Here is a 20299-nt window from a genome sequence, read left to right on the forward strand (position 1 = left end):
AATGTCAAAACACATTAAACGCGACAGCGACGAGCGCCAGCTGTCAAATAGCGTATGACATTTAAAACATCATGATTGCCACGCTACACCTTTGCTAATCTCGTTACATATTTGGGCAATTTCAGATGTAAAGTTTTATAACGGGATATGTTCTTATTTACCAAAATTTACGACATACGATTTCTGATCAAAATTCTTTTTGTTACTTTGAGAACTTGAAAGTCCAGAATGGCAAGGAGAATTCAATTATCCTTAAACCACACCAGAATCGCCATAAACAGAAATCGAAGAAACTCCACAGGAGAAAAAAATATATTAAAAAAAAATAATAATAATAATAAATAAAAACAAGTCATTTGTAAGCAAAAAACAAAACCGGCTTCAATTCTCATATAAAAATTTAGGAATACCGTTATTTTTTGATGATCCAAACCAGATTAGTATGGGACCACCTCTGAGACACTACCTTTCCGACGCAAAAAGAATTATCGAAATCGGTTGACATGGTCCAAAGCTATGCGGTAACGTACATAAAAAAAATATTCCGACGAATTGATAACCTCCTTTTTTGAGGTCGGTTAAAAAAACATAAATAAGAATAAAACTTCTATATAAACTAAGATAACATTTTCAATAAAACAAAACAATACATTTGAATAAAAATAACATTTAATAATTTATATAAGAACTGTAAAATTCTTAATTTAAATTTTAATATATTTAAATTAAATTTAATATCAACATAAAATATATTTGTTACTCTTTAAATTATAATTTGTATTTTTTTTTAATCTTTTTTTAGTTAATTTAGAATTTTTTTAACTATTTATTTTGTAATTAATTACACAGACCGACAAAATAAGACCGATCTCCTTACCCAGAAACCAGACTATACTTTCCCGAAAGTTTTCGGTGCGCTGAATTCAAATCTGGCCACAGAATTGCTCTATCACATCAGGATTTTGAGATATTCTAACCTATAAGTGCGAAAAATGCCGTTTTTGCCCATTTTTGAAGTTGTGTATGCAAGCCAGAGTAATTTCTCCTAAAAAAAATACAAATAAGGTGTTAAAGTACAAGTCTTTCTCTTTGAAATGGCGTTGAGTTTGCTCAAACATCTTTTTGCTTCGCTGAGACATTACAATTTTAAATTTACGGATTTTTCATGATAAACATTAATTTTAGAGCTATTAAGATCTAAATCCCTTAAAATAAAATTTGTGTGCCTAAAAAAAGAAACATTAACATTAATTCTACACAATAAATTCCTAAACTTCTCAAAAACATAACTATAACTGGAGTTAATACATTGACAATTAACTAATTTATATCTTAAATAAAAATTTATGAACCACTGCTTAACATCTAATCAGCAGTTAACCATTCAGCTCTTTTTAAAGGAGGCAACTCACATGCCAAAGCATACCTAGTTAAGGTTGGAGTACTTGGAGGAACAACTAAACAACCCTTTGGTGCATCAGCATGGGTAGTAATTGCATATTCTAATTTAGATCTAACAAACACTTTGGACCAATTTAAAGATACCTTAGGAGCTAAACCCGATTTTATAGAAGTTAATTCGACTAAAAGATTTCTACCCATAACAACCCCATTTTTAACTCTCTCAATTTGGCCACCAATAGTACAATTAGCTTTTATTGATCTACCATGCCAAATAATTTGATCCACTTGCTCAATATTAGAATCATTTGAATGCAAAATTTATTCCTACTACTTGTTGTCATATACATAAACTTTGTTTTTTTTTTAGTTAAAACTTAAATTAAGCGAGCTGCACAAAATCTGCATATCAGAGATCTTTGAAGCCAAATTTAAAATAGCATCATTTTCATTTAAAACATATGACACAATAGCCAAATCATCAGCATATTGAAATAATGAAGTATTGTAATCATTAATGTTATGAAGTTTTGCAGTATAAAAATTAAACAAAATCGGAGAGACAACTTCCTTGCGGAATACCATTATTAGTCTCTACCATATGACCTCCAAGTGTTAACTTCCTCAAAGAAAAAAAAATTATATACCCAATTACCAATTCTTGAGTCAATACCCAAACGCATTAAAATCTGTTGAAGAATATTTAAATCAACACAATTAAATGTATCAGATATATCTAAAAAAAAAAAAACAAAAATACCTTTTTCTAATAATGTTTCTTTTCCTCTATTAAATGTAAAATTTTATTAATACACATTGTAGCTGATCTTTGCTTTCTATTATATTTTTTCACTATGCTTTCTATAAGCAAAACTTTTATGTGGAATTAAACAATTGTTTCCCCCCATTTCCTCCAAAGCATCCTTAATAAGCATATTTAAACATTTAACAACAACTGATATTAAAGAAATTGGACGATAATTCCTGATGTCCTCTAAATCTCTATTGGCTTTTGGAATAGGAACAATTTTGGTATGCCTCCATTCATCTTTCACCTCATTACTACAAAAATGTCTCTCCAATTCTTTAAGAACAAGATCTTTTGTATCATCCGGCAAAAACTTTAAAATATTGTAAGTTATGCAATCTAACCCACCAGCTGTGACCCTTTTTTATTTAGTTTAAAATTACAATAAGAAATATCAATATTTGAACTAAAATTTTGATTTGAAAAACTAAAGAATTTCTAAATATACAAGGTTTTAAATTGCTTTGTTAACAGATCCATTTTGTTTTATTGAGTCATATGTATATGTCAAAACACATTAAACGCGACAGCGACAAGCGCCAGCTGTCAAATAGCGTATGACATTTAAAACACCATGGTTTCCATACTACACCTTTTCTAATCTCTTTGCATAATTGGGCAATTTCAGATTTAAAGTTTTATAACGGAATTTGTTCTTATTCACTAAAATTTACAAAATACGATTTCTGATCAAAATTTAATAAGAATTTTATCCTGCTCGCACATAAGGTTTGTTCGTCGAGAATCCAGTAAGAATTATCCAACACTCAAAATATCAGAGAGTAAGAAAAAATTATCTCAAATTCTCTCTCATGTTGAGAAACTTGCAAATTTCTGCACGAAGTTCCACTGCCAGCTGGTGTCCACGGTTGCATTTCAAACATAATAAATTTTTTTAGAATTTTTAAAATTCTTTCAGATGGACAAATAAAGGATATACATGTATATTTCTTGTTGTTCTGACTTTCTTTAACAAACATTTCAATTTCTTTATCGTACTAGCTGTCGGGTTTCTTAAATCGACTCTGGTTGCAATTGCATTCCGATTGCGAATACAAGTATTTAGTTCATTCCAGAGCGTCTACGATTTGCAGGTTTTGCTGGATTTAGTCCAAAGTCGTTCCCGTACGCCACGTTCACATAAGGTTTATTAAAGGCGAAAACAGCTGTTCCTGTAAAACCTGCAAATCCTGAAGTACGGGAACAGGCTAATTTAAATCCCTTTAAAAAAAAAAAATAAAAAATCGCTAAAAAATGCAACCATGTGCCACAATCATATGTTTTTCGTGATTGCAAATTGTTGCTGGCTAAAATTTTTCTAGCAAAAATTAGCAACTTCTCTCACGACAACTGTCACTTTACGCTCTCAGTTTTTGAGTGATGGATAACTTTTTGGTCTGCACGAACGCGATTTGGGCAAAAATCATAATAATTCGTACACATTCTTTGCTCGACGAACAAACCTGTAATCAGGTATTTGAAATTCTTTTCAATCACCCTTGTATTTTTATATTTAAATGTTATGTCCACCGGTACAATTAGTTCTTTATTTAACCGTTTTTAATATTTTTATTCGTTAAATTTATTAATCTTCATTGGCCGGACAGTTGGTTACCAATGCCGGGAAATTGCACACATATCGATCGCGATCGTACCACATGCCAATTTCGCAGAAGAGCTGCACGGCTTGTCCTTCCACGCATTGCCAGAAAACTCGGCAATGTTGGCTGTCCCCAAAACGAGCGCCATTCGGAGCTGTACTGCAATCAATTCCCGCCCCGCCATCGCCACCACCATTGTCGCAATTACACGGCGGGCACTTTCCATTCTGACAACTCTGTAAAGTAGTGTTGAAGCGCTGGCCAGGTGTGCAGTACTGTTGTATGACCATTTCCCCATGACATAGGAGGTATCCAACACAATCAGTTAAATCGGGAACCTTGTAGCCATAGGGCTTGCTAATACATGCACGAATTGAAGAATTATCGGGGGTATCTAGACTTGTTAGGGCCGTTTTCTCAAGTAACCTATAACTTTAAAGCTCACTTTAGATTTAAATGTTGCATTAAAATGTATGATTGTGTTAAAAGTAAAGCACTTTATTATCGGTTTTAAATTGGTTTACAACCAAGAAAGATACATACGTCGAAAGCCGATAATAGAAATGCTTAACTTTAGACATAGCTTTATTTTTAATCCAACCTTCAAATACAAAGTGAACTTAAAAGTTAAAGGTTACTTCAGAAAACGGCCCTTAGACCATCAGGTATGATTGCACTGCACCAAAAAGTTACCGCCAACAAAGTGACGAGATATTGTAGGACAACTGAAAACAAATTTTTATCTAAAACCAAGGCAATTCAATTATGGATTTGTTCTCAATTTACTTGACATTGCAAAAATTTTTTGCAGTTACACTCTTACAACCTTTTAGAACTAATATCGTACACAGTTTGAAGTACGAGTTTTTATAGTAAATAGTATCTCCGATGCATATAAACTGCTCAAACTAACTGGAAATCATACACAATGGGGTCTAAATACATATTTACCTTGTGGCTGATGTGATATTTTATCTATTCAACAGTAATTAGCTTTGTTAAGTAATGCCTATTGATGTATATATGTACACCAACTACATATGTAGCCCTTGAGCTCGCGAGTGAAAAAAGATTTTGTGCTTTCACATGCACACATGGAGCTTATATCTTTTTTTTTGCACATACATGAGTGATCCCAGTCGGCAAAATGAGTAGCGTTTCTTTCCTTCAGGAAGGTATTTTTCAATAAGACATTCATAAATGCAATAGACGCATCAGCATGTGCCGACTGCAAAGTTAAATTCAAACTTGCAAGTTTTAGGAACATTTTAAATTTTTATTAGTGAAATTTTTATCTTTTCAGACCAATATGCAGCTCTCAAGAAAAGCAAATAGTCCATATAAAATGATGTACAAGAAATGGCTAAGCAATCTTCTTGTGTAAAATTTTATTGAGGCAGTACGCAGTTCTTAAGAAATTTGCTATGCTTTTTACTACGGTTTTCGAAAGTTTTTTTTTTTTTTTGTGAAAAAGTGCACAAGGCAAAATTTGAAAAAATGTTTGTTCTGTATTCGCTGGCGACAACAAGACAAAATGGGTGAGAATCGTTGGCCTACAAAAATTCAATGTAGGCTAAAGAGACGAAACTCCCTTAAATGTCGAAAATTTATATTTGTTGACAATCGTGGATACCTATTTATTCTGTCAAGTCGCTGCAAAATAAAGCGCGCAATGTTTCTGGTAAAGCCTGATATGCAGTTCAACGATTTTTCAACAAAATTTTCGACATTTTAATCAGATTTAAAAAAATAAACAAAAGTGGTAAACAAGCTCACTTTGAAATGGGGTGCAATTGATATGACCGATACTGTACATACGTAAATAAACCTATAACTGAGCACCCGAAATGTGTAGTTATGCAGTGATTTTTTTTAAATTTCCAATATTTTTAACCGACTTCACAAAACTCTGATGCGAAATAAAGTCAATTGACATTATTACCTTTTCAAAAGCGAAATAAAATCCATTGACATTATTGCTTTTTCAAACATTAAATTTGCTTAGCTTCGCGGCGGCCCGCGTCCGCGCTATAACTAACCTTAGAGTCGATTTTTTTCGACTATGAATATGCCAAAAATAAGTCTCGAAAGATAAAATAATGAAAGGCTTCATATACATGGTGTAAACCAGAGTTGGGCAAAGTGGTTCCCACGAGCCTTTTGCACTTAGGTGCCGGCTAAGAGCCAACATGAAGGGGGCGTGCGTAATACAATTTCTTGTACTCCGACTCGCATTACTAATAAATATAATGCTTTTAATGTATTTTTTTAAGCTCCTTTATTCTAAGAACTGCTTTACTTCTTGCGTTGCACTTGCTGACTCTTTGACTGCTTTAAGATCCAAAAATCTGCCCATCCCTGGCATAAACGATTTGAAGAAAGGCAGTGGCACTTTTGTTGCGACTTTCCAAAAATTTTCAGCGGTAACACTGTGTAGCATCACGTAGGTGCAATGAAATTTTTAGTAAAACACCGCACTTATTTTTTATAGTTCCTCCTTTCTCATATTACTAAATTTTTTTTTGTTGATAGGCTCTCTACTACTTTGCAGCAGACTAGCTGACATCTGTAAAATGAATTTGTTTAGTTTTCTTTTTATAAAAATATTTATTGCACCCATATCTTATTTGTGGCAGATAAACGAGGTTTGTTTTTACAACTGTATTTTTTATTGTATAATAAAACGTTATTTTTTACTGGGTAACTAACTTTTAGGTAACTTTTTTGTAAATTCTGAGCAGAAAATTTTTTGTCGTGTGCAACCGTGGTCACAAATGATGACTATATCATCCACCTGTAGACATTTCCAAGCCTCATGCCACTTCTGCCGATAAAGCAACTGTGGTAAAAACTCGACGGCCAATCGCTTCCACAAACGGTCCTTCAAATTCTGCGCAATGCGCCACTGCTTCCTTAGGAAAATTTTTACATCAACATAATAGACGAGAATTAATAATATTTTCTGCTTCAATAAAAACGCTTTGCAACGTTTTTAATCTCGGTGTCACTTCTTGTAGTGTCTTGAGGAGCAATCTTTTTACGATACGGATTAAACGCTCCCAACATCCACCTGAGCTCGGGTTAGCTGGGCAATTGAAAACCCACTCTACTCCTCGTTTAACAGCCTCGCCCTCCATTTGTTGAACGTCTAATAGTTGATCTCACTGTTTCAACTCCTTTTGAGCACCCAAGAAATTTGTGCCATTACCACTTCTAATGCCCACTGGTGTACCACGACGGTTAATGAAAGTCCTTAGCCAAATCACAAGCGCATCAGTAGAAAGATCTGCTGCGAGCTCAATGTGTACTGCTCTTACCGTCAGGCAGGTGCAGATAACACCCATCGCTTCTCATGCAGGCGTCCAATCGTAACTGTAAGGTTCCCAAATAAATCTACGCTTGTGTAGGTAGGTAAAGGGGCGCACGTAGGGCGTAACGCGATTCTGCGGCAATGGACCCATCAATGGTGGCACCGGTTTTGCTCGATCGAGTTGGCATATCGAAGAATTCTTCTCTACTGCCTTCAGCACTGCACGCACATGAATTATCCAGATCCTTTGGCGCGACTTGTTAGGTATTACTGCTCGATTTTGATGGTGATTTTTTTTTAAATGTGAATCCGATGAGGTGGCTCTTGTAGTATTCGAGAGAAAGATTTTGCGGAAGGTTTACGGGCCTTTACGCGTTGGCGACGGCGAGTACCGCAGACGATGGAACGATGGACGACATGGACATCGTGCAGCGAATTAAAATAAAGCGGCTCCACTGGCTTAAAATTGCTCCATGTCGTTCGAATGGACACCGAAGTTCCAGCTCTGAAAGTATTCAACTCGGAACCCGCTGGTGGTAGCAGAGGAAGAGGCACAGAAGAGAAACGACTGGCGTGCTTTGTTGAACTTGGCCAAACTCGCTTTGGCGGTTACAGCGCCAAATAAGAAGAAGAAGAAGAACAAGAGAAGAGATTTATAATTTTATCAGTCACACAGTGTTATAATCCCGACGAAATCCTTGACGGGAACGGTACATGACGGTAGGAAGTTTAGTTTGGGTTAAGGTCTCACAGTGACCGGGTTAGGCTTCCGATGCTTCCTCCTCATAAAATAAACATGCGCAGTAAAAAGTTAACTATTTAAATCGACGAATAGTTATATATCAACTTTTGTGAACTTCTGTTTATGTGTTTTTGTACAACATATTTCCTTCTATTGGTTAAAATAATTTTAAGCTATAATAAACAATTTTTTAGTAAGTGAGTTATTGGTTTTGAAATTTTTTTTTTTTTGTATAGGTCTCCCCTACATTTCGTTCTGGCTACGCCCATGGGTACAGTGCTAGCCGCTAGGGCAATTGGCTGGCATATTAATATATTTCAGTAATTTGCGAGAATAAATTTTCATTCGGAAATAGCAATACTTAATGAAATATGAATAGAACCACAGATCAAAAATGGCAACATATTTTTTATAATCCTGAGAATTAATTACGAAACTTACTTAAATTTATTTAATTTCTACTCTATTTCTGCAACTTCGACATTCACGTAAAGAGTTTTTTCTATTATAAATGCGGAATGGCAAGATGAGAGAAACAAAGCCGCTACCTCACTAATAAAAAATGAACTTTTGATGCATATAAATTTAAATTTTTATTGCGATAAAGCATATTTATGATACTTTCACAGTTATCAAGGAACTCTTAAAAATTGCCAAAAGTGCAAAGAAATGTATTTTTTATTAAAGAAATGCTTTAGAAATAAAATACCATATATATATGAGGCCATGAGAGCAGAAATGGCCTAATCCACAATTTTTTTTCTTGTACTTAACTTCTTAAAATGGTTTCAAATGTGTTAAATTTCAAAGTAAAGGTCGATTATTCCTTAATTTGATATGCAGCTCCGTACCTTAGAATTAAAGAATAAGCGACTTTCATTTTAAAATTTATCTCATTTGAGACTATTTTAAGTAGGGAAGTACACAAACAAAATTTTTGGTTAGGCCACTTCTACTGTCATGGCCTTATATATATTTGAAGGGTACTATATTTTCTCAGATTTTTTTTTACAAGTACAATAAATATCTTAGAAAATGTTGGCAACCCTACATACATCCTATGTTTGAATGTACAATAGGCTAGGTTATGAAAAAAGTTTGCGGTTAATTAGTGACCAAAACTATACCAAAAAATACGTATGATACAAAATGTCGATGCTAATTTAAAAATACATACAGATAACTCTATCAAATCGCGCAGGTTTTCGATCTTTTTATGAATTTTAAAATTTCAATAACTGAAAAGAAAAAAATTAGGAAGGTGTATACACTAAATACATATTATGCATTTGATTTGCGAAAATTAAAGTTTAAATCTCGTACGCAGATGGCGACCGTACGCAATTTACAGCTCTTTGACACAATATCGAAATGATAATAGAATGGACACTTTTGCAGCATAGCATGCCCCTTAACACAGTAAATAAAGTAACCACAGCGTGCCATATGCGGAAATACATGTTGCCCATAGATTGGGCAATTAATTAATTCGCTATTCACGGTTTGTCCGCCGATTTGATTGCCATTAGGCGCAAAACTATCAGCACCGTTGCCATTAACTCCACTCCCATTTGCCAGCCCAATCGTACTGATACCGGTATTTCCAGTCCATAACGGACAGCCAGCATTTTCAGGCAGATCACACTTGGCGGTATTCGCATTCCAGTGTAAATTGGCGCTACAATCCTGCAACACTGCCTGTCCATAGTAGCAAATGTAATACTGCTGGCAACTGCTACTGCTGCCTAAAAAAATGATACGGTTTTGCTCAGCCGGTTGTGAGGCACAGTATCGGGAAGCGTTCAGCTCTTCATTGTCACCGTTACTTTCGGCATTGTTCTCAGCGTTTCCATTATTATTGTTGTCAATTGCGTTACTGTCGTTGTCACTGCTGGGTATTCCGATATCACAGCTGACATTATCGGCTGTGTCGCAGAGCTTGCTGACCGAATTGAAGAGCATTGTAGGCGGGCAAGGTGCCATTACCGCTTGTCCATTATCCAGACACAAGTAAAATGAACGGCAATCATCGGGATTTCTATCGAATTCGCCGGAGGTGTGGTTCAAACAAATGCCATTTTGACGTTTAAACCCATTGCGGTAGAGTAAATGTGATGAGGAGGTGTATGGGTATTGCGTTATTGTAGCCAAGACCAAGTAAATGTATGCAACTAAAAAAGTTTACCTATATATGTGCGTATTAAAAATATTACAATTATTCTAGTCCTTACCTTCGCTGGATTCACACCTCATTTTATTATCATCTCTCATTGGTTTATGGTATTTTTGCTGGCTAGAATTACGTCCTTTTCGAAAGACGTCTTAACATATTCTAACTTCATTTTGAAATTGCTCGGCGAAATCTAAAAATTGGTTGCCCTTTTAATTCAACATACATATGTATGATATACATTGTATATATATATGTACATACATATATGCATGCACATGTTTTGAAATGGTTACAAATGAGTTTCAAAATGTGATACATTCATATATCTGGAATAAATATCCAACCAAATTTTGCTTTCATTAGATACTAAAAGATAATATCTTCATGAATATCGCAATAGGTGAATAGCTAATTAAAACATTTTAATTTCCGCCATAGGCTCAATATTGAGCTTATATGTATTTACATACGCACAAACATATCTGTGTTCGTATGGAATAGTAGCTTATGTCGAGAAACTGGCTTTAGTATAAATGCGGCATTCCCTTTATCCTTTAACCGACAAGAAATTTTTTGATGAGACTTACTAAGAATATTGGCTTGCTAGTATCGGAACTATTTCTTGCACGTTTATTTGCCAAAAGTTCTTCAATGGCTCGGCGCCAGTGATTCATTCGCAATCGTATACTGCGAATGCCGTAATATACTAAAGGCGGCCTTTCGACATGAGCTTCTATTCCATATGAACACAGATATGTACATATGTATGTTTATACACTGAGGGAAATAATGCATGGTAAAAATTAAAACTTTATATTTGATTATCGTTTAAAAATATTCGTATTAAAAAATAATATTTTCATACAAAAATTTATTACGCACGTATTTGACTGTTCACATCTGAGTATGCATATGCAAGTGTACATATGTATATGTACCAAGCATGCAGAGCGGTGACAACAAACACACCCTGTAGTCAAATATACAAGTTGTAAACTACCTCACAACTAGCATAAACCGCATGCCCAACTAGTCAGACAACTATACTATTTTTTCCATGCAATCAACTGGTATATTTAACATGGGGATGTCCTACGATATGGCAATTGTCAGATTTCGATACCAGTCTCATACTAGTTCAAAATAGTCAGAAAAATACTAGTCAAATTATGGACGGAAACCACTACTTTGCGAGTAAAAAAAATAAAATGAATTCATGAATATACAACAAAAAACCTTTGATTAAGTACACTTTAATATATTACAAATTTTTATTTAGCAACCTTAGATTTGCCAATAATTAGTGTTAAATTTTTTGAGTATTAATTAAAATGAAAAATTAATACATAAATATTTCAAACTTTCGATCATAAATTTAAATGCATTTTTCATTAAATGTTATTAGAAGTAAAAGCTTTCAGGTGCAATAAATACTATATTTTTAATCTTTGTAATAATATTAAATATGCAAAAAAACAACATTTTAGTTAAAATAAAGTAAATACTTTAGCTAATTTTCAAGTGAACTTAAATAAAAATAAAAGTTTTCATTAAATTAAACTAAATTCATAAATTTTGCACATTTCTGTCCTTTCTTTTTAAATTTTATAAAAGTAATAATTAACGCTTAAAATTTGAGATTTATTTAGATAAGAATAAAATAAATAAATAATTCATGCAGCTATTAAATATGCTTAATTTTTGTCTATAGTTTGGCTTGTTGATTGTCAATTGAAATTAATCAAATAATTAGATTAATAGTGTAATTAAAAAAAGTCTTATTTTTAATATTCAGCCGCTGAATTCTAGGAAAAAAAGAAATCTGATGAGGAGATGTGGTGATCTCCGAAATAGCTGCTATAACTTCTACCGCTTAGACTTTGTTGCTTTTTCAATTTTTCCTAATAAACAGTCGTGGTACAAAGCTCAATAAAAATATTAAAAATAAATGTTAATAAACCACAATAACATGGACAAAAAAAGTCTAAATTAATTGAAAATGATAAAAAATAACAAAATAATCACGTAATTAAAGTTAGTGAATTAATTAACAATTTTATTCAATTATTAATCATTAAAAAGGTGCTAATAATGGCATTTAATCGTGCAACGGTAAACCAAAAAAACATGATTTAATTAATAACTATTATGATTACACTGGATCACAAATTTTAATTTAGTTTTTATTCTCCAGACGCCACTATCCACTTTCTATGTAGAATTGCTCGGTGATTCCGAAATTCGTGTTAATTTTTTTTTCTATGGACACGTTTTCGAGATATTTGCAATTTACCGTTATTCAGCTTAAAGCAAAAATTGGTTCCTTTTAATCACGTATATCTTATGAACCAATTTAAAGATCTTAATATAATGCGAAAGTTTGGCACAGAACTGTTTTTTTTTTTTTTTTTCTTCTGCTAAAGTTTGATTTTTTTAATTTTTTCATAAAAAAATAAAAAAAAGCAGGAATGATTAATTAATTTGTCAGAAACTATAAGTCCTATCGGAAAGTGATATATCTCATTGGCTTTCATTTGCCGTATTTTATATTAAGATTTTTAAATTGGTTCGTAAGATATACGTGATTAAATGTAAACAATTTTTGCTTTAAGCTAAATAACGGTAAATTGCAAATATCTCGAAAACGTATCCATAGAAATAAAAATTAACTCGATTTTCGGAATCTGCGAGCAATTCTACATAGTAATTGGATAGTGGCATCCATAGAACATTTTTGCTGTAAACCAGTGTTATTAATCATTATTTAATAGGTCTGGTATACTCGCTTTAATGGTTTACAATATACTCATATAAAAGTTAATATTTTGTGTACTTTATTGAATTAAACTGTCGAAAACAAATAAAACCGGGAATAAATCGTTTTGTACTTGGTACAAGTCTGGTCATTTTCGAACTAATTCGGTTTCAGTCAGGAAGTTCTAGTTGTAAACTAGTATTTTTCCTGACTAGTTTGGGGTTTCACTGCAGGGCATATATAAATAAAACATGTTTATCCGTACGAATCGCATACTGTGGTGTTGATGTAAATTCAACATTTGAGAGCACATTTATATGTCTGGCCAGCGTTGCCGAATTGACGATTTCGTTGTAATTTTGACGTTTTTTTTAGCTTAATGACATTTTGACGATTTTTTATTTTAGGTTCTCCACCTAATTACATATGTATGTAAGTATATAAGTAAGCAATCCTCTGATACAGTACAATTAACAAAGGTAAAAAGTGTGGAGGTAGACAACGTCCACTCTACATTAGAAAATGTATTCAATCCAAGGATATATTCTCCAATGGACTACATAAGTCGTATACGCCAGGCGAGGCCATCACATCCTTATATGTATTATTAATTATTTAGAGTATACATTTTTTTTAATTTACAACTATAAGGCCAGTTAAAAAAACCTGGGGAAGCACCTGTAAGCAGTATCAGAGGATTGCTTTATGCAAATGGTGAAGTCAAATTCAAGTTGTGTCATACCGACTGCTGGATATCATTGCCACAAATTGCTCTGTTATTACAGCAATACGAAACGGAGCTATTGTACGATGGTCCAAAAAAATGTATCAATCTTAACACAACAGCCTTCAAACGTTAAAGCAATGTATACACAAAAATTTCCATTCGTTTTTTGATAATCTAACTCGATAAATACTTAGTTTTACATTTTAATGCAATTTACTATGTTATGCAAATTTGCATAACCTGCCTATATAAATGTGAAAGCATTTAATAAAAATTCAATTATATTTATATTGAAATTATTTCTTGTATATACGAGTTTTCATTGGATATCACCCATCGAAATTTTGAAAAAGTGCATAAGGCACTTTCGTGAAAAGGGCATATTCGTAGTTGAAATAAAGTCGACACTAAAGTTAAAGTTTGTCAGCCCCAAAGTTTGAAGTTAGTAAAGTTGGATGAAAATATTAAAAGAACATATAAATATAAAATATAATCAGAAAATATAAAAAGAAAAGAACTACTGCAGTTCCATTTTATAAATTTTTTTTATACCAAAATGCATAAGTAAGGCAGTTTGGGTACGGTTCGTTTATTTGTACATTGCTTTTGGGTTATCGTGTCCAAACGCGCGACTCGAATCAAAAAAATTTAACATATACGTCTGGTCAAAGGATTAAGCTTTAATTCAAAATAAAGATTTCGGTTTAAAATAAGTAATTTTTTTTGTAAATTTGGAGGTGGATTTTGCGCAAAAAATACTGCTGACCGCCTAACACGAGTTTAATTTTTCTTTGCTAATTTTACCCCATTTTGAAATGGCCCCCGAGACCTGTGAAACATTTGACTTCCCTATCGACCGCGTCTGATTATTTTGCTATTAACCTTATTTGGGTTCCAGGTCACAGCGAAATCACTGGCAACTGCATGGCTGATGAGCGCGCAAGACGGAGAACCCTCGAGGAGTTACTTTCGGATAGCGAGGGTCTGGGGCTCCACTGACCGCGTGTGGTCTGCTTTTGGACAGATGGGTGTTTAGTCAGCTCAGCGAGCGCTGGGCGAAGACCTTGGAGTGCAAGGTGGCAAAGTCCTTCTGGCCACGGGTGGACCGGAGGCGGTCTGGGGAGCTCTTGAGACTAAGAAAGCTGCATCTCTCACTATTGGTGGGAGTGTTTACTGGTCACTGTGTGATTGGTAACCATGCCGTAAGGCTGAATGTCATGGATAACCCTTACTGCACCAGCTGCATGGAGGACGATGAGGTGGAATCATCTCAACATCTGCTGCTCTGGTGCCCTGCGAGCCTAAGGTTTAAGCACCTTGGGTAGCACTTTTTTCACACTCCCGATGAGTCGACTGACGTCCTTCGTTGTGAGCACGGAGCGTTTCTCCGGCAAAAAGCCAAAGATGTCGTCTTTCTCCCATAGCTTCCCCCTCTTTCCCCTACCCATCCACTCTTCCGGCCTCCCTGCGTCCTTTTTCCTCCCCCCTCTAAGGGCATCACAATAGAAAGCTTAATCGAGTCCAAGTGTGCCTCCATATGTGGAGGCAGCCCGCTTACCTAACCTATGCAATGTGGGTGCCATTTCGTTTTCTAATGTGTGGTCATATTTATTGTGTGTAATGTACATACATATGTAATTTTGTTTGTATTTTTTATTTTGTTAAAAAAGTATAATAAACAAAAAGTTGACGTTTTTTTAGCCGAAATGACGATTTTTTGAATAAATTGACGATTTTTTGGATAAATTGACGATTTTTCAGCAAAAGCTGTAGCTGAGTACGCAAAGATGCTTGCCACAATTTGTTGATATCCAGAGAGACTTCGAATTCCACTGCAGGCAACATGCAAATGAAATAAAATTTTTTTTTGTTTTTATCTTGATTATTCACTTCACGGATGCTTTTTCAGAACAAATACGGTCATTTTAATATGCGCGTAATTGAACTGAATATTTGCCAATATACAATACTTTCGTTGACGTTTATAGTAAGATCAATTATGTTTCTATTTGATTTTAAAAATTTTTCCGCTCAGTGTACACATGTATACACATGTATACATATATTTATTTTTTCATAAATGGAGGCGATATTTTGTCAGAAAATGCGAAAAAACTATTTCTTAGCACATGCTAATCATATGGGCAAGGGAGACTTCACCTCAGGCTTTTTCAACAAATTATAACAAAAATTTGCTCCAGCTTTTGCTGAAACTTAAATAAAAGCTCTGTGTACATTTTTAGTGCATAATTTCAAAAATGCTAAATTTTGAGTTGTGTCACTTTTGAAGATCGTGTGCATTTCGCACAGATCAGAAGTTACTGATCACGATGAGCAGAGTGGCAACCTCATTGTAACCATAAGTAGCTGAATTCATCCTTTGTATATACGTATCAAATAAAAAAGCTCTTTGAGGTAAAATTTTCGACGTATAACGCTAGGCGCACATTGCATCCGATAGGCCGACCAATTTTGGCCGAACAATTTGACCGTCCGAACCCTGCAGCAATTCAAACTGGTTCCGAACTTGCGCCGAGCTAGCCTGAAAAGGGACGGTTTTGGTTCTTCATCTATCCCAACTCAATGATTTCAACTGTATTTTTTAACATGGTGATGTCCTACGAAGTGGCCATTGTCGCCCTCTGCAGAACTTTTGAACCAGGTTCTGCACTGACTCTGGCTTAGATGGTTCTGAGACAGTTCATATAACAACAGTTCCTAGATAGTTCAAAAAGGGTAAACTCCGGGCTAGAATAAATGTGGTTAGTTTTGAGCTGGTTGCAAGAAGCATTTTCTTTAAACTTTACTGTAATTAAATAAGTACGCATACAATTTTTGAAAATAAGAAATACTTCATTTTATGATTAAAGAGCTGTTTTTAGGGCAAATTGTGCTTTAAAATTAGGAGCATAAAGTGTCAGTTATTCCTTCATTTTGGAAAACCGTTATTCTTCAAAATAATTTTTTATTTTGTTACGTATAATGGCTATTTCTGTGATACTTATAATTTAAAATGTAAACTTAGTTGTGTGAAAAATGAGAAAAACGTTAATACATTGAATGTTTATTGGTGATAACTCACCAATTGAACTCCTATCTACTCCGATGCCTACTAACGTAAAAACTCTATTGCAAGGGCATTTGCCCAGTTCTATATTCATAAATGACCTGGGAGCTTATTTTCACAGTCGTTTCCAGATATGATACCGGCTGTTCTTTTGCGGTAACAAAAGGGCTTGGTGTTACAATTGTCGTCGGTGCTTTTCCCTCGTACTGCTCGGCATTTACAATTGCTATCGCAGCTGTACGTTTCGCCTCTAAAAACGAGGAAAATTTCCGCATGTGCACGGACAGTAATTCAGCCATCGAAGCCCTCTTTAACAGTGCTAATGATTCTCACATAATTTCGAAATCACGGAAATACTCTTTCGACACAAAAACACCATTAAAATTATGTGGCTACCTGGGCACGTCGGAATATAAGGGAACGAGTTTGCGGACCAATGATTTGTGTGTTAAAAACTTAGTTTAACATAAAATTTACATCGAAAGAACTGACATTTGCATTATCCTGCAAAACCCGCTATCAGCACATTTTTTTATATAAATAGTTACAATTCGATTTGCAATAACCTCTATCTGTTCTTAAAACTAAAATAAAATAAATTTAAAGTAAAATCCTAGTTTTAATATATAGCGTGAATTTTTAAGACATTCATTCCAAATTTATTAACACTTTTAAAAATAGCTGCCAAAACAGTTTTTTTGCTCTCCTGGAAAATTGAGTTTTTGCAGATAGAGGGTATTGAATATAAGTCCTCGATATTCCCCTTCATCTTTGCCCTTATAAAAGTAAAGTGTTTCAATTTACCTTGGTCTTCATTTTTTCCTTTATCTTTACGCAGCTTTGTTTTTGTTTTTATTTTTACCTTTGCCTGTATCCTTTTCTTTATCTATGCACGTACTCACCTTTACTCTTATTCTTCAAAAAGATTTCCCGTATTATGCATACATGTGTTCATACATATATGTACGTACTGTGAGGACCAAATATCCCTGAGGAATTTGGCCCTCACAAATACCCGCCATCAAAACAACCAGCAACACAAGTCATAGCAACACGAGTCATGGCAACACCCGATAGCATCTTCGGTGCCATGACAACGCAACATCACACAGCAACATGTAGCTGCGCGACCACGCAACATCAAGCACACAGCCTATTAAAGATAAAACACAGCCGATCAACAGTAAGTCAGCACGAGACTGTGGTCGTGAGCATACGGCTACTGGCAAGAAGTAACTTCTTCTGCACCGGCTCGAGCGTAGGGCTTGATTCCACTTCTACAACAGCGGCTGGTAGGGTGATTTCTTTTGCACCGGCTTGAGCGTCGGGCTGGACGTCACCTTCCCAGTGGCAGCGCCACAAGCTACACACGCTCTCACCACAGCCTCTCGTGGAACCGCGTACGGGCGACATCCGCTCGCCCGCCGTTAGCAGAGGGACGTCGACAGCGCCTACAAGAGCGCTTCTCACCGCTGTCAGCAGAGCGGCGTCAACAGCGCCACTAGAGCGACTCTCCGGCGCGAACAGAGCGCCACTTATCAGCGCCGCCCAACGGCGCGAGTGGAACTATACTCTCCGGCGTCATTAGCGCGGTACTCTCCGGCGCGAACAGAGCGCCACTTGTCGATGTCGCCAGAGCGGCGCCCAGCGGTGCGAGTAAAACGTTACTCCCGGCGCCACCAAAGTACCACTCATCGGTGCGCCTCACCTGCATTGCTGAGAGTGCTACATCTCGACGCAACTGGAACGCTACTCTCCGGCGTCACCGGAGCACTATACACCGGCGTCACCAGAGTGCTACCCATCAGCGTTGTTAGAACGCCATTCACCGGCACGACCAGAGCGCTAGCCACCTTTCAAGAGCGCTACATACCGACGCGGCCAGAACACCGCTTATAGACGTTAGCAGCGCGCCCTTCAGCGGCGTCAGCAGAGCGCTGCCCACCAGTACCAAAGTCACGCCACTACAGCCTAACGGGCTCATAACGGGACAAGGAGCCGTTACCCAGTCACTGCAGGTGACGCTACCGAATGTTTCAAATTGTTATTTGTTATATGTTCTTTTATAGAAATTAAGGAAAATTAAATAATAAATTACGATTTACCAGAGCCCCCAAACTACAAATTTATTGTAACGAACCCTGGACACGGCGAGTATACCCAGCATTTTATAAGAAGCATCGGGGCAAGCAAAAACGCTTCGTTATAGTACATATATGTATATATAATATGTATAGACATACATAAACTACTAAAAAATAGAAGCAGATCCACATTAACTGCAATCAACATTTGTACGTATGTATGTGTTTACATATGTACATACGCCTCGGTTAGGTTATAAATATTGCGCCATCTGTTTATCAAAAGCCGAAATATGTACTTACGCACACATAGATACTTTTTGTTTCCTTTCCTCACTTCCAACGCATGCACGTGTTTGCAAAACGATGACGAAGTGATTTTGTATGGATAAGTATTTATGCCCATTTATTTGAATAAAATCAAAATACCTAGAAGATATCAACCGATACTTCCCATACACCAAACGAAAGGAAAACTCTTGAATTTTTTATCAAAGGAACTAAAACAAAATCATTCGAGCGGTTTTCGAGTATTTTGGTAATAAAAAAATTTAAAAATTTTTCAAAAATTTTTTTTTCTTAAAATGCTTAATATTTGTCGAATTTATATAAAATCTGTACACGGTAATATTTGTATTGCTCCAAAGAATCTCTATCTCGAAAATGAAAGTTATATCTGCAAATCATAAGCTGCTGGAGCACTTTAAACGCTCAAAATTGACACCAAACTAAGCCAGGTTTTACCGTTGCTTCTAAAACAGAAAACGAATTGGTGACTTACAAAAGTTAATCTGCCGATAGGTTTGGAATTTTATCTTTAAAACGCCATACTTTTCTTTAAAATCTCTTTATTAGTTCTCGTGTAATAAGCGTTTTCGTGAAGCTCTAAAAATTACAACTACATACAACATTTCAGCGTAGCCTCCATATCTTAACGTAAGACTTAGGACCGGTTGCTCAAAGCCTGGTTGACACTAATCCCCGGTTAAACATCGTTATCGACGTTACCGACACCATGTTATTTGCATGGAGCCGAAAACGTCGATAACGATGTTAATCAGTGATTAGTGTCAATCAGGCTTTGAGCAACCGGCCCTTATTCTACGCCAAAAAAGTTGCCAGATTTGATTTGAATAGTAGATGCTGTCCCAACCTCTTTCAAATCTATACTTTGTATGCGAAATAAGGCGTGTAAATCAAATTTCAATTGAATTGGATCTTAATTAATATTTACTCTCAGTATGGTGGGTATCCTTAATATTTCGCCTTTCCCAAGTACAGGTACAGCGGTCATGCGGTGGAGAGTTTTCGTTAACACGCAGATCCCATAAGATAGAACGTGTCTGCTAACCATTTTCCGTTTTTACGGCCGTGGGTAACTATCTGCGCTTTAAGTCTCAGCTAAATTGAAATACTATTAAGGGCCATTTGCAAATGTCTGGTTAAATTTAAGATCCCGTTAAACATGGTTATCGACTGCCTGTTCTTTGCATGTGATCGACAAAGCAGTAGATTTGTTTAACGAGAAGTAAGCTTTAAGCAGACGTGCAAATATTTGTCTGCTGTTTTTAGGTGTTGCGAAGTGATGTTATGTATATAACATATATCAACATGAGAGCGGGTCGATTTGT

At 35.4% G+C, this 20299-nt stretch overlaps 2 protein-coding genes across 2 annotated transcripts; both read right to left on the reverse strand.

Annotated features, from left to right (window-relative positions):
* Positions 1–3716: 3716 nt before the first annotated feature.
* Positions 3717–4211, reverse strand: LOC118739205 (chitin-binding domain protein cbd-1-like). The gene has a single exon (XM_036470395.1). It carries the CDS (start codon positions 4098–4100, stop codon positions 3795–3797), a length of 306 nt encoding a protein of 101 aa, XP_036326288.1. The 5' UTR covers positions 4101–4211; the 3' UTR covers positions 3717–3794.
* A 4925-nt stretch (positions 4212–9136) lies between these two features.
* On the reverse strand, positions 9137–10193 carry LOC118739202 (probable chitinase 10). The gene is made up of 2 exons (XM_036470392.1): positions 10094–10193; positions 9137–10033 (listed from the first exon to the last, which is right to left on the reverse strand). The coding sequence occupies exons 1-2, from the start codon at positions 10131–10133 to the stop codon at positions 9144–9146; spliced, it is 930 nt and encodes a 309-aa protein (XP_036326285.1). The 5' UTR covers positions 10134–10193; the 3' UTR covers positions 9137–9143.
* Between the last annotated feature and the right edge of the window lie 10106 nt (positions 10194–20299).

This window comes from Rhagoletis pomonella, unplaced genomic scaffold (assembly GCF_013731165.1).
Source record: "Rhagoletis pomonella isolate Grant_MI unplaced genomic scaffold, Rhpom_1.0 Rhpom_scaffold_00005, whole genome shotgun sequence".
NCBI lineage: Eukaryota > Metazoa > Arthropoda > Insecta > Diptera > Tephritidae > Rhagoletis > Rhagoletis pomonella.